The 15,013-nt window shown below is 45.4% G+C and overlaps 1 protein-coding gene across 2 annotated transcripts in view; it reads right to left on the reverse strand.

Moving 5' to 3' along the window:
* PTGFR (prostaglandin F receptor) overlaps positions 1–10,867 on the reverse strand; it is a 35,269-nt gene extending 24,402 nt beyond the window's left edge. The window contains exons 1-2 of one of the 2 annotated variants that reach the window (XM_074221097.1): positions 10,812–10,867; positions 6,927–7,799 (exon numbers count right to left, since the gene is read on the reverse strand). In XM_074221097.1, coding sequence (XP_074077198.1) covers positions 6,927–7,721 — 795 coding nt within the window. In that variant the 5' untranslated portion in view covers positions 7,722–7,799; positions 10,812–10,867. Of the gene's footprint in view, positions 1–6,926; positions 7,800–8,322; positions 8,587–10,811 lie in introns of those variants that run through there. The other variant, XM_074221098.1, reaches the window with a different exon arrangement.
* Between the last annotated feature and the right edge of the window lie 4,146 nt (positions 10,868–15,013).

Raw genomic sequence — 15,013 nt, forward strand, 5'->3', positions numbered from 1 at the left:
GTGGAGGAAACTGAGACTAACAGAAGTTAAATGACTTGACCAAGGTGACATGACTAGTCTGTAACTGGTTTTGAATTCAGGTCTTCCTGATTCCAGACCCACCCTGATAAGAGACTATCTCAAGGTCACTGGTCAACTGATAGAAGATTTGAACCCAAGTCTTCTAGACTGTAAGGACCACTCTCTTTCCACTGCTTCTAATGGTCAACCCTCATGAATTTCAATCTGAGGTATCATCCAAATTTGTAGCAATGTCATCCATGACTGTAGGGCTCCATCTACCTGAGACTCAACATCCTAGAAAAATTCCAAATGTCGCAATGATGAATTCTTATCCTAAATTACCCAAACCACACCAACTGGACACTGTTACCCTGGCCTCAGGTACAGGGTCAGGCCATAACCCTGGTCCTTTGATAAAGGATCAGGAATTCACACTGAGAGATCTCTATACAAGAGAAACCACCTCTACAACTCTAGGGAAAATGCCCCAGTCACTAAGAAAAAAGGAAAGTTATAGAGATCCAGCCTCCAAATTGGAGAGACCTGGACCAAGGCTTGCCTCTGAGCTATCCTGACTACTTGACTCAGAAAAAGTCCTTTACCTTTTCTGGGCTCCAGACCACTCTTTCAGGCCAGAGTGAGCCCCAACTTGCACTGGGAGAGGGAATTATGCACAATAATGAAATCCCAGGTCAGGACCCTATTTGACAGGAATCCACAGGCCTTTCCTGTTTCTCCAGTTCAAAGATTATTCTTGAAGCAGTGGTTTGTTTGCTTGTTTGTTTTATATCTGTTTCAATAGAATTTATTTCCTCTGCACCTCTATAAATTTTAATGGACACATTTAGAAATATTATCCTGAGAGAGTGGGGAGTGAGTTGGGGAGGGAAGCAAGGCTTTATCATAGGATCAAAGGATCCATGACCCACCAAACATTCAAGAAATCCTGCTTTGTACATTTGCTAGCAACCCATCCACCTCAGACATTCCCCCATTTTGGGAGGGCCTTTGGTGCATTTCTTGGTCTCCCTGTAGCAGGCAAGCTCCTTAAGAACATGGCCTATTTGTGAGTGTTTTTGCAGGGCCTAGGATGGTGCGTGTACACAGTAGGCACTTAATAAAGACTTGTCAGATTGAGAAAGAAAAGCCAGGTCTCAGCTCTGACCTTTCCTGGCCCCACCATCATGCACATAAGACTGATCCTTTGACATTTATTTCTAGGACTCTGAGTTCAAGTACTGAGCACTGACATTAGCCAAAGTCATGAAATCCACCCTTGAAGGATGCTACACATAAGGCCAGATCCGAGCCTGTACAGAAGGTTTAGAGTGAAAGCTCCAGTAAATGACTCATTGACATTTTTCTCTCTCATGGTAGAAACTTCAAATTTATTAATGCAAAAATAGTGCATCAACATGGCAAAGCATGAAACAAACAAGCCTGGGGCTGTTGTTCAAAATAACAGAGACCAATTCTAAAGTAACAAAGGTCAGATTTGTTCATAGGCTTCAAGGAGTGGATCTCATTGAGTGAATGCAGCCAAAAGAGGCACATTTAAAATTATTGTGTTCCATTAAAGGAAGGAATAAGAAGAAAGGATTTATTTAATAATTTAATATCCATTGATTAAGCACTTCTCTGAGGGTCGACACGCAAAGACCACAAAAAGGTCATTCTCTGTGTCTTCAGGTTCACATTCCAAAGGAGACGGCCTGGTTTAGTGGATATGGTGCCATTCTAGAGATCAAGGGCTAGGTCAGAACCCAGACCTGTGATTTCATTGATCTTGTTCATCCATTTGAAGAAGACCATGACATCTGGGAAGTGATTGAATTGGATTTGAGTGAGGGGTGCCATCTGGGTCCAGTGACCAGATAGGGATCAGGTTGATTGGATGTGAGGCAATCAGGGCTAAGTGACTTACCCAAGGTCACACAGCTAGTAAGGCTGGATTTGAACTCCTATCCTCCTGACTCCGAGGTCAGTGCTCTATCCACTGTACCACCTAGCTGCCCCCTTTCATGGTCTTCAAGAATGAAAGACAAACATCATCAACTCTTAGTGACCACCATTTAGAGAACTGTCCAGAATGCTGAGACAACAGAGACTTGACAGAGTCACATAGGCCTTTCCAGCTCCCAGATCTGCTTTCTAGTCACCATACCCTACTGTCTCAGCCATTTAATTTAAAATTCCCTAAAAGACATCCTTAGCTAGGTGACTCCGAGAAAATCATTCTTAATGTTGCAAGACAACTCTCTTAGATGATAAAATTAAAATAAGTTGCAGAGCCATACCAGTGGAGGGAGCTTCTGCCCTGCTCAAAAAAAAAAAAAAAAAGAGGAAAATTTTGTCCTTTTCTCCTTTAAAAGTAATATTATGAATTACTCATTATAAATTATGAATTAAATTTCATTATTTTAACAAATGGTGAGTTTCTATAAAGAAAATTTAATCATGTTCACTTAAATTCCAACAAGTCTTGTGGTCACTTTTCTCATGGTTGCAAATCAGGGAGAGGAGAATATACCGTATCCCAGCACAGTGGAGGGTTAGCATCCTCTAAGAAACAATGACTAGGGAGAAGCTGGAGAAATTTGGGAGAATTTAACAAGGATGAAAAATAATGGAAGCAGAACCTGCAGCACAACAGCCACAATGACCATAACAGTACTAGAAAGGACTGAGCCATCAACTGACCCATGAGGCTGAGTGGATTGTAGGTGACTGACTAATTTGCTCTTTCCTTCTCATTTTTTTCTATTGTCACCAGGGGTGATTCTGGGCAGTGAAAGAATCAGAATCAGATTATGTTTAGAAATAAAGGCGATGGGAACAGCTAGGTGGTACAGATGTGTTAGCTAGGTGGCACAGTGAATAGAGCACCAGCCCTGAAGTCAGGAGTACCTGAGTTCAAATCCAGCCTCAGACACTTAATAAATTGCCTAGCTGTGTGATCTTGGGCAAGCCACTTAACCTCATTACATTGCAAAAAATTTAAAGAAAGAAAGAAAATGATGGAAAAAGAAGAGAACTCAGTGATTCTGGTCTTTTCTTGACAGCTCATATCTGCAATATTTTACACATATATCTGTATTTATGCTATATGCTATGTATACATACATAGAAAGAGGGAGGGTGAGAGAGGGGGAAGGGAAGGAGGGAGGGAGGAGGGAGGAGGGAGAGAGGGAGGGAGGAAGGAAGGAAGGAAGGAAGGAAGGGAGGAAGGGAGGAAGGGAGGAAGGGAGGAAGGGAGGAAGGGAGGAAGGGAGGAAGGGAGGGAGGGAGGGAGGGAGGAAGGGAGGAAGGGAGGAAGGGAGGAAGGAAGGAAGGAAGGAAGGAAGGAAGGAAGGAAGGAAGGAAGGAAGGAAGGAAGGAAGGAAGGAAGAAAAAAAAAGGATCTGTGTAGCTCAACTAACCAACAGTGGGGCCATTTCTATTACTCACAAAGGTTGCTCCTTGTTCTTAATTCTTGAAGAAGACATGACATCAGGGAAGTGATGCCATGATATGCAAGTGAATTGAATTATGTGTGGGGTGCTGTGCAAAGTCACCCAGCCTCACTTTCTCTTCCAGCATAGATACTTTATAAATATTTAGGGATTGGTAGATTGGTAAAAATGTAGGCTTCTAAATAGAGGGCAGCTGTATATTTCAAAAGAATCCACTAATTTGTATTTAGTGAATCCTCAAAGGAAAACAGTACAGTATAGCAATACATAAGAACCCTTCCCTATGGATTATAAAGGAATTGGCATCAGAATTGGCAATGAAGTCATAAAGCTATCTGTTTTTGCAGAGGTTAAAATTATATATTAGCAAAATACCAGGTTCGTCTAAAAAGTGAGTTGAAACAATAATTTAGCAGATAAAAAGTAAATCCCCATATAAATCATTGGCTTTCCTTTATGACACAGAACAAAATGCTGCAAGAAGAACTAATAAGATACTCCACTGAAATCAACAAAATTCCTGGAAGTACGTCTGAAAAAGAAAACCCAGAACTATATGAACAAATCCCAAAACAAAATTTTATACAAATAAAATAAGATTTAAATAAGTGGAAAAATTAAAAAAAAATGTGTGGGTAGGTAGGGCCAATATAATGAAAATGACAATTTTGACTAAATTAATTTTATATTCAAAGCCATTCCAAGCAAATTATAAAAAAATTGTTTTACTGAATTAGAAAAAACAAGAACAAAATTTATTTGGAAGAACAAAAAGTCAAAACTATCAAAGAAACTAATAAAAAAAATGTAAAGGAAAGCAATCTTAAACTATATCATAAGACAGTAATTATCAAGGTTATCTGGTTCTGGCTAAGAAATAAAAAGGTAGACCAATAAAACAAAGGAGACATAAAATTTATAGCAGCAAATGACTATAATAACCTTGCCTATAATGTAAAGATGTAAGTTTTAGAGATAAGAATTCATTTTTTGATAAAAAATTGTTAGAAAAGCTAGAAATCAGTCTGGCAGAAATTGGGCAGAGACCAATATCTTACATCACTTACCAAGATAAAGTCAAAATAGATACATGACCGATGTAAAGAAAGATATTGCAAAAAAAAATTAGAACATGAAATGTATTGTTTATTAGATGTATGGATAGTTGAATGATTTATGATTAAACAAAAGTTTGGGAGCAAAGTGAGGTGTAAATGGATACATTAAATTAAAAAAACTTTTGATACAGATAAAACAAAGATCAGAAAGAAAGCAAAGAAATTGAGAGTAAAGTTTAATAGATAGCTTCTCAGATAAAGATCATTTATCTCACATTTATAAAGAATTTTGTAGAATCTTTAAGAATACAAGTCAAGGACCAGGAGGCTGGGCAACCCCATCAACAATTAGTTAGTCAGCACCTGCTCTGTCCTGCCCAGGACAATGTCTGTACATTTAAGAGAAAGAAAAGCTGAGAATAAAGCAACTCCTTTGGAGCTATCACTAATTCATTGATAAACAGAAGGGAGGGCACAGGGAGACCATTGACAGGGAAAATTATGGAGGATGTTGTAAGCTTTTCCTATTAGAAAGCACTGTCCGATTTTAAAATGAAAAGAACCCAAATTCTCAGAAAATAAAGAACAAGTCAACACATGCCAATGAAAGTCCTTCAATTCTGTTAATTTCTGGAATTACACATAATCCTCTCATTCCTTTAGTAGAAGGTAAAAAGATCGACTCTAAACAAAGTAGAAAATTAAAGCAATTATCCAGCTAATTCAGAACAAATAGAAAACAGAAGCTGGGTTTGATTCCTCAATTATCCCAATGAGCTCTCATCCTGAAAAAAATAGTTTGCTGTGTTGATGTTTGCTCCAGTTTTATTTTTAAGCTGTTGACATTATTGACATACTTCTACCCTCTCCACATTTCCTTTTCTGAGTCCTATATTAATTTAATTTATTATTTAATTTATTCATTGTGAAAACCTACTTTTTCCTGAAAAAGGTATTTAGATCCGAGATGTAGCATTGGAAAGAGTCTCAGAAACCAGCCAGCCCAAATATCTCATCTTACAGATAAGGAAACTGAGACTTAGAGAGCTCAGTGAAGGCTGGTTTAAGTACAGAGGGTCTCTTTCCTGGCCTCCCTCCTCTCACTTTTTTTTTTAGGGTTTTTTTTTTTTTTGCAAGGCAAATGGAGTTAAGTGGCTTGCCCAAAGCCACACAGCTCGGTAATAATTGTCTGAGGTCGGATTTGAACTCTGGTCCTCCTGACTCCAGGGCCAGTGCTCTATCCACTGCACCACCTAGCCGCCCCCTCCTCTCACTTTTCAAATAAGAATGATTAAAGTCTATGAAGGAGAAGAGACTTGCCCTTGGCAAGGCTGTGAAAGAGGGGCTCTAATTCCAGAATCATCCTTCTTTGGACTGCACCGTGAAGTAAACTCTAGTATCTCTAAAAAATCATTCCACAACAAGGAGGAAAAGATGGTCTTTATTAAGTCACTGACAACTCAGATTATTCCAAAAGATTCCTCCTGTCCCCCAAAGAGTGGCCACTGGACACCAAACTAACACAGGCCTTAGTCATGGCAATCCAGGAATCATGGCAAAGGAATGGTGAATGGAACCATTCACTCATTATCCCTGCCAAGAATATGCCCCCAAAATGGAGTCACGAGAGAGTCACACATGACAGGAACAACTGAATAATAACACTCTAGCTCACTCTCTGACTCATCAAAAGGCATTTATTGAGTGCCTGCTATATGTCCACACTGTCTTTCACTTTTACATATTTGACTTCTTATTCTCACCTTTGAGGTGGGTGCTGTTGTTATCACCTACTTTGAGAAAAGAGAGAGGAACAAGGTTAAGAGACATGCCCAGGGTCAGCCAACTAGTAAAAGCTGAAAAGTTCTTTGGTCTTCCTGACCCTAAGGTTGATCCTCTAGCCACTACTTTCCACACTGCCTCTTAGGTGATGTTCCTATTAAGAAGAGGTTATAACATCTAACCCCATAGTTTTGAAGATGAGGAAACTGAGGCCTGTAAAGGTGAAGTCAGTCCTATCATTAGGAAGCAAGTGTCAGGATGGTACCCAGAATCCATTACCCTTTCTGCCTTTCCAGGCTAAGGCTGGGAATTAGTGACCACAGGAAAATAGGCCTCACAGCCTGAGGGATCCAGTGCACTTCCAAACCTCATGTTGAAGCCTCAATATAACCAGAGTGTTGTTCAAGTTAGAACTATTTTGTAACATATTCAAGGTATAGGGGGAAATAATCGTGAATGTCCTAAGTGGCTTGGCTCCCCAAGTCTACATAGGCAGCTGAAATAACAAGCTTAAATGGCTAACGGGAATAATGAATGGGCCAATCTATTTCCCATCATACTAAACAGCCGTGGAAAAGCAAAGAAGCACAGCCTCTGACATGAACAAATGGGTACAAACATTAGTTCTTACCAGAAATGGGCTCCAGCAAATGCAAGAGACGCACATGATGGCCAAGAGCTGGATGATCATTTCAAAATGGTGTGATCTGCCTTGTCGGTGTTGCTGGTTTTTGAATTTGACTCTCAGGAGTGTGATTCCTGTGATGGCATTGCACAAGAATGAAATGCCCAGGGCTACCAGCCCCAGAAAAGAAAAGAGCAAGATGAAGAATCGGTCTTCCCAGTCTTGGATGCGCTCTGTTTTGTAGAAACACCAGGTCCGGGTCGCTTGGATCTCATAGAATCGGAGCCCCAGAATGGGCAGCGTGGCAACGAAGATGGTAAAGAGGCACACACCCACCAGCACCATCTTCACATGCTTGGATGTCATCTTTGTGGAGTGGAATATGGGTTTGGTGACTCCGATGCACCTCTCTATGGCCATCACGCTGCCCAGGAAAAGGGGACACAGCCCAAAGAACACCATGCACATGCCAAAAATGCTGCATAGGACATTGGACTGATTAAAGCGGATCCAGTCTTTGTTGGAGGTGTAGACAAACACAGCTATAGCCCCGTTGATGAGGTGACCGAAAAGGTCAGTGATCACCAGGCCACTGGCAAAGAGAAGGAACGATGCCTTGGACTTCTGCCTAAATCGTTGGTATGCCTTCAGGAGAATGGCCATGGCCAGGCTGTTGGAGAGGATTCCTACTGTCATAAAGATAATGGAGAAAGACACCGAGAGTTCCTTTTCAGTTGGGCAGCTGGTGTTGGGATTGATCCCTGCAGTAGAAGGTGGCTGTTGGGAGGTGTTCAGAGACATGATGACAGCAAAGACTCCTTGGACTCTCAAGACCTCATCTCTCTCTCACACTGGGGTTGTCTCGCCATCAGAAGGCATCTGCAGCATAAAGAAAAGAAAAGAAAAGAATCCCGCCCAGATTAGGAAAAGCACCTCAGCCTTTTCTCATCTGCCATTTGAAGCAGAAGCTTGGAGAGGATTGGAGAGGAGGAGAGTGAGTCCTCCAGCCAATCACAGGGAGGGTTACATAAGGTTCCCAAGGCTCATTTGCATGAGGACCCTGCCAAAAACGAAAGGCTGTGGGTGGTTAAACTGTGAGCCACACCAGCACATTGGGTCTGGCTTAATGTTTTCCTGCTGAACCAACGCTGGCGGATAGGATGCTCCCCGAGTGGATGCCAGATGGAAAGGGGCCACAAATGAAACATGGAGTCAGATAATCCGAGTTCAAATTCTGGCTCCTTTGAGCAGAATGCTTCTTCTAGCCTCAGTTTCCTCATCTCTGAACTTCTCAAGTGCTGCTCATTCTTTGTCTCTTTATCCTCGGGAGCTAAACCCGGTGCCCTGACAGGTGTCCTTAATAAAGGCTAATGTTGGATTGAGTGTTTCTAGGAAAATTTACCTTCCTTTAGGAGGTGACACCCAGTAGGAAGAGTAAAACTTGGAAAAAGAAGTTCTAAATTCACAGCAGAGACAGCCCAGACCTGGAGCTCTCAGAGGTCGTGTAGCTCAAGCGCTTCCTTTCACAGCTGAGGAAGCTGAGGCTTCAAGATTACCCAGGTCCAGCTGAATTGACTCCACCTTTGAGTGAATTGACCTAGAACCCTTGGGCACAACTTTATGTATTGAGCAAGAGTCCTGACAACTGGAAGAACCTCTCTCTAAAGGCTGGGGAGGGGGGAGGGGGGAAACCTGGACCAGTTTGTCCTTCTACTGACCCCTCAGCACCTGGTGCTCCCTGCCACCAGCTGTGAAGCCCCTCCGGGTCCCAAGGCCACCCTTAGTTGGGGGGTGGGTGGGTAATAGTCTTGTGGTTACCAGTCGCACTCGGTTGGAGTGTTGACTGTTGGAGCTGGAAGGATGCTGAGAAATCCGCGGAAGATCCGCAGTCTGGGGGGAAGAGACGTCAGGAGGTCTGCGAACTTGGGTGGGGAATGCGCTTTATCTCTAACTTCTAATTCCTTCCATTAAGAATCTTCTAAAAAAATGACTCTGGGAAGCTGCAATGGCTCCAGCACATTGTCCGAGGACTCCATTCCAGATACACAGAGACAGACAGGGACAGAGACAGAGGAGAGACGGAGAGGCCAGAGACAGCAGCATGCTCCTTTGACAAAAAAGGGAGACTAAGGCTCAGGAGACTGAAGGGCTTGGCGGAGGCCCCAGATATCTATTCTCTCCTCTTCCTCATGCTACAGAGAAGAACCAGAAACTTGAGGTATCCAAGTGGCCAAGGGACCCCGGCCTCCGCCCCTCCTGCCCCTGCCCCAGCCTCTTTCGGGGGGGGGGGGGGCAGCCGCCCGAGGCCTCGTCTGACTTCCTCCTAAGTCCAGGGGCGCCTGAGCTGGGGGGCTTTGCACGCTGCCTCGGGGCCCCCCGTGCGGAGCAGCTTTTCCTCCGGCTGCGGCCCCAAGAGCCTTCCCTGCCTCGGGCCCCCCGGCTCAGCCCCGCTCCCCTCTGCTCTCAGGAGTCTGCTGAAGGCTTGTCCAAAGCCGACGCAGGTCACACCAAGCGCACCCGTCCCGCACCCCATCTGGGGGGTCGGGGGGGCTGCCCTCCCCCCCCCGCCGACTGTGCAAGCAGCAGCCCAGCGAAAGGGAACAGAAGAGGAGCCAAAGGTCCTAGTGACCACTGCGCCCCATCTGCCCGAGCAGCCTGAGCCGCCCTCGGAGACGCGGGGAGGCGACCCGGGGCCCCACCCTCGAATGGGGGGGGAAGGGGCTCGACCTTTCCGGCCAGGGAACTCCGGAGGCGACCCTCCCGGGAGCCGGGCTCTTACGCACACATACCCCCCCCCCCCCCCCCCCCCAGGCCCCGGCTTGCAACATCGCCCCGCAGCCGCGCGATTGCTCAAGCAGACCCAAAGTAGTGGGATGGAGGGATGGAGGAAGGGAGTGATGGGGGGGAGAGAGAGAGACAGAGAGAGACAGAGAGGCGAGAGAGACAGAGAGAGACAGAGAGGCGAGAGAGACAGAGAGAGATAGAGAGGCGAGAGAGACAGAGAGAGATAGACAGAGAGAGAGACAGAGAGGCAAGAGAGACAGAGAGAGATAGAGACAGAGACAGAGATAGAGACAGAGAGAGAGATAGAGAGAGAGACAGAGACAGAGAGAGACAGAGAGGCAAGAGAGACAGAGAGAGATAGAGACGGAGACAGGAGAGAGACAGACAGTGAGAGAGACAGAGACAGAGAGAAGAGAGAGAGAGACAGACAGTGAGAGAGACAGAGAGAAGAGAGAGAGAGACAGAGAGGCAAGAGAGACAGAGACACAGAGAGAGAGAGAGAGAAGAGAGAGACAGAGACAGAGACAGACAAACAGACAGAGACAGAAGAGAGTAACAGAGAGGAGGAGGAGGAGAGAGAGAGACAGAGACAGAGACAGAGAGACAGAGACAGAGAGAAGAGGGAGAGAGAGACAGAGAGAAGAGAGACAGAGAGACAGAGACAGAAGAGAGTAACAGAGAGGAGGAGGAGGAGGAGGAGAGACAGAGAGGAGGAGGAGGAGGAGGAGGAGGAGGAGGAGAGAGAGAGAGAGAGAGAGAGAGAGAGAGAGAGAAAGAGAGAGAGAACGGAGGACAGAGACAGATGACTGGCTGGGCAGATCGATGGCTTTCTAACCAACCCTGGGGAGGGAAGGGGCCAACAATGAGGGCACCTGACGGACAGCAAGCCAAAAGACCTGGGAGGGGAGGAGCCATGCGGAGCCCTGGGGAGCCGGAGCCGGAGCCCCCAAGCCGGGCAGCTCCCCTCCTCTCCCCCTCCTTCCATCTGGAATGCCCCAAACCTGTTGCCAAAGGAGCGGCGCTTCTCCGGGAGGGGCCGGCCAGGGGCCAGACCCGGGGGGGGCCCAGCGCAGGTCCGGGGCTTCCCCGGCCCCAGGAGGGTGGTACCTGAGGGCGCCCCGCAGCGCTCGGCCGGGCCCCAGCCGGGCTCCGGGCTCCGGGCTCTTGGCTGGGCTGGCTCCTCGGGAGCCCCGGGTCCGCCTTCTCCGCCGCGCTCCTCTCTCCGCCTCTCGCAGCCCCCTCACCCCCCCCCACCAGAGAGAAAGCTCTGCCCTGGCTCCCCCTCAGACCCCTCCTTCTCTTTTCCTCCTCCTCCTCCTCCTCCTTTCTCTCCTCCTTTTCCTCCCAGTGTCTGTGTCTGTCGTCTCTCTCTCTCTCTCTCTCTCTCTCTCTCTCTCTCTCTCTCTCTCTCTCTCCCCAGGATATATAAGCGGTTGGGGCCCCCCGCCCACTTTCCAAGGCTCGGGGCTCCTCTCCGCCCCCTTTTCCTTGGCCGCGGGGAGGGGGAGGCGGGGGTTGGGGGGGGCAGGACCGCTCCCCCGGCGGCGGTTGCAGAGCCGGAATTTGGAGGCTCCGCAGGGGAGTGGGGGAGACACCTCGGGAGCTGTCCCAGTGCTGGCTCCCGGGGGCCAAGGACGCGGGCAGTCAGCGGGGAGGGCACCCCCTGGCTCCGGCGGGGAGGGGGAGCCTCCTTTCCCCCAGGCTCGGGAATGTCTCCTCTGCTCCCTGCTGAAGAGGATGGAGACCGGCCTTAAGCCCCCCCCCCCCCGGCCCCCCAGGACCCGGTCCCAGCTCAGGCTGGCCTTGGCTTCTGCAGCTCCCGCCCCCCCCCCCCCCCCGAAAGGCTCAGTCAAACGTCTGGCCAAGGCCGGCCTTTCATCCTACCTGGGTCAAGGGAGATGTGTCTGCCCTGGGGAGGGGGCGGGAGGGGGAGTCTGAGGGAGGGGCAGGCTGCCTTTTATCAGCATCTTCAGGGTAACCCCGAGGAGTAGGGAGGGATGGGGAGATTTGAATTCCCGTCCTCTTCCTGAATGCAAATCCCACCTGTTTGCACCTTTGGGTTGGGAAAATGCATGGATGCACCCAGGCCTAGAAATGCAGGGAAACGGGACTTCTCCCTGAAGGAGTGAGAAACCTGAAGAATGTGGATCAGTCTGGGCAGACCTTTGTGAAGGGAGGAAGAGGGGCTGGGCAGCAGAAGCAACAACTGAACTGTTTGCTGCAGGCTCTGCTCTTTCCTGCTACCCTATGGCAGGGACACAGAGAAGTGGGCCTGACCTCAAGGATCACAGGAGGCAACATACAAGCATGCAAACTGGAATGTCCCAAACAAAGTAGAGAAGACTGAGAAGAGACTGCAGAATCAGGATCCCCTATCATGGATAAGGCTGGCTCCTCACCACCCAAATTCCAGCCTCCCACCCTTCCTTTCTGTGAACCATGGTCACCCTGGAAATGGAAACTTGGGCCGTGTTCTTGGCTGTCCTCACACTATCCAGCAGGTTGGTTGAACTGTTTGGGGGCGGAGGAGGGTATATTTTGTATAGGGAAGTCCTTTGAGTGTTTGTGGGGAAATGCAATTTGTGCAAAACTAAGTACAGCCCCCACCCCCTTCATTTCAGTGAAATGATCATCATCCAGTCTCAATACAAAGAAGGAATATCCTATGGAATCCCATTTCACTTGAATTTGAAAGGGGGTCTACAAATTCCTAGAAATTATAATGAATCATAAAACATAGATGTGAGAAATTCAATTATTCATCAACTTTTAAAAGGATGGCCATCCAGATCAACTCGGAAGGAGAGATGGAGGTGAAATTTGAAACAAACATAATGCATAAAGGAAATTCTCTATGACCTAGAGTCAGGGAATGGAATATTCTGGTTAAGCGGATATTCTGGTTAGTAGCTGTCACCTTTTTTTTTTTTGTCTAGACTTGGGATTTAATTCAATCCTAAATAAGCGCCAGTATTGATGGTTTACACCAGTCAATTATCGATAGATTTGGAAACTACAGATAGAAAGGCATAGTGTCCATCTCAATTCTCCTATTAGTCAGAGATGAAGAAAGGACCATAGTGATCTTTTCCCCATCCACAGAGCCTGCCTGAAGAGGTGATGTGCATCCCTGGGTTCAAATTCCAGTTCGGTCCTTTACTTGCTATGGGACCTGGAGCAAGATGATTAAGTACCTCAGTTTTCTCATCTCTGCAAAGTGGGGGAACTGTACTAGATAGCCCATGAGAGCTCTTCCAGTTCTAACTCTGTCATTCTATGACAGATAAATTATGCTCCTGTAGCTTATTGCATCTTATTGCATCTTCTGGTTTGATCAATCCTGAAGAATTTATTAAATGTTTATAATGGGGGGTTAGCACAGTGGATAGAGCACCAGCCCTGGAGTCAGGAGGACCTGAGTTCAAATCCAGTCTCAGACACTTAATAATTACCTAGCTGTGTGACCTCAGGCAAGTCATTTAACCCCACTGCCTTGCAAAAACCAAAAAAAAAAAAAAAAAAGGTTTACAATGTACCAGGAACTGTTCTAAGCACTAGGGGAACCGAGAAAAAAATTAGAGTTAGGGTTGGTCCTAAAATACCTCCTCAGGAGTTCATGTGAAGGAAATAACATGTCTATAAATAAATACATTGATGCAAAATAAGAGCTCAAAGATGGAATGTATGTGTGCATATATGTATGTTTGTGTATATGCATATTTCTAACATTTGATGTAGGGGAAATTGAGTTTTCATCTGAAAATTAGGCAATGGTTCAAGTGTTACTCTATTTCCCCAGTAGATAAAAAATCAAAGGCATTTCTCAAAGGAAAAAATCCATATGACCCACAGAACAAGAGGATGAAATGCTTCACCATTAATAATTAAAGAAATGAACATTGAAATAAATCTAAGGTTCCACCCTACCCAATCAGATTAATCAAGATGACCAAAAAAGAAATGACAGTTGTTAGAGGGGCTATGGGAAAGCAGGCACATTGTCGAAGTCATAATGATCCTTAAATTCAGAATTTTAACAAAAATGAATCTTTTAAAAGGAAAAGTAATGAAACACAATTTAATCATACTTTTCTTCTAAAATATTGTTATTGATATTTTGTGAGACAAAAAGATTTAGTACCATTAAATACAATTCATAGATTCAGAATAAACCAATGTTCTCATTTCCAATACATTATAACCAATACAATATGTCAACCAATCAAATATTGCGGTTCCAATGGATTTGAATATGTTTATTCCTCATTTTTCTTGAAAAAAACATGGAACATGTGGTAGTGCTTCAACTTTATTGTCAGAAAAATTATTCTTTGAAACATCTCCCAGTGGATATAAAAGGAATGACAAGTCACTTGCGTGCCAATCACAGCCAGTCAGAATATCACTCACCAGGCAAAACTCAATGCCTCTCTGAACTGATAATCCTTGAGAAATGGTGAGTTGGAGTGGTTTTGTTCTCCCCGTGAAGTTAAGAAGTTTGCTCTTTCCCATATTTTTATCCAAAAGGTCTTCTTAGTATATGTGGAATGAAATGAAAATGAAGACTACATTTTAGACTACAGCAGGTACTTTTTTCCAAATTAAAAGTATATTAATAAGGAGGAGGATAAGGAGCGTAAGGGTCTTGATTTAAAAATGATCTTCGGGGCAGCTAGATGATGCAGTGGATAGAGCACCAGCCCTGGAGTCAGGAGTACCTGGGTTCAAATCTGGCCTCAGACACTTAATAATGATCTAGCTGTGTGGCCTTGGGCAAGCTACTTAACCCCATTTGCCTTGCAAAATCCTAAAAAAAAAAGAGAGAGAGAGAGAGAGAGAGAGAGAGAGAGAGAGAGAGAGAGAGAGAGAGAGAGAGAGAGATAACTTATTTAATGGTCTAGAGCAGGGATGGGGGGATGGGAACATCTGACCCATGGGCCCTATAAGGCCCATGAAAATCACTTGGTTTGGCACTGCTGTGACAACTTTAGGTGCGACTGGTAATTCAATAGATCTAGGAGGTTTTCAGGGGTTAATTAATTAAATGTTGGACCAAATATAGAAGGTTAATTTTTAAGTTGATAATTTTGTATGGCCCACAAATGATATTAATAAGTATTTAAATGCCTTTCAGCATAAAAAAGGTTTCCTATCCCTGGTCTAGATGATAAGGAATATATTTCTAGAATGTGTTTTCAGGAGACAATATACAAGGAGATACCTGCCCAGGTTACGTGTCCTTCAAGTAACAGAATGCAGGTTCCATTCCTGAGTCAGCTGCTCAAAGGCTGTATGACTCAAATGCATGC

This window comes from Macrotis lagotis, chromosome 2, assembly GCF_037893015.1.
Source record: "Macrotis lagotis isolate mMagLag1 chromosome 2, bilby.v1.9.chrom.fasta, whole genome shotgun sequence".
NCBI lineage: Eukaryota > Metazoa > Chordata > Mammalia > Peramelemorphia > Peramelidae > Macrotis > Macrotis lagotis.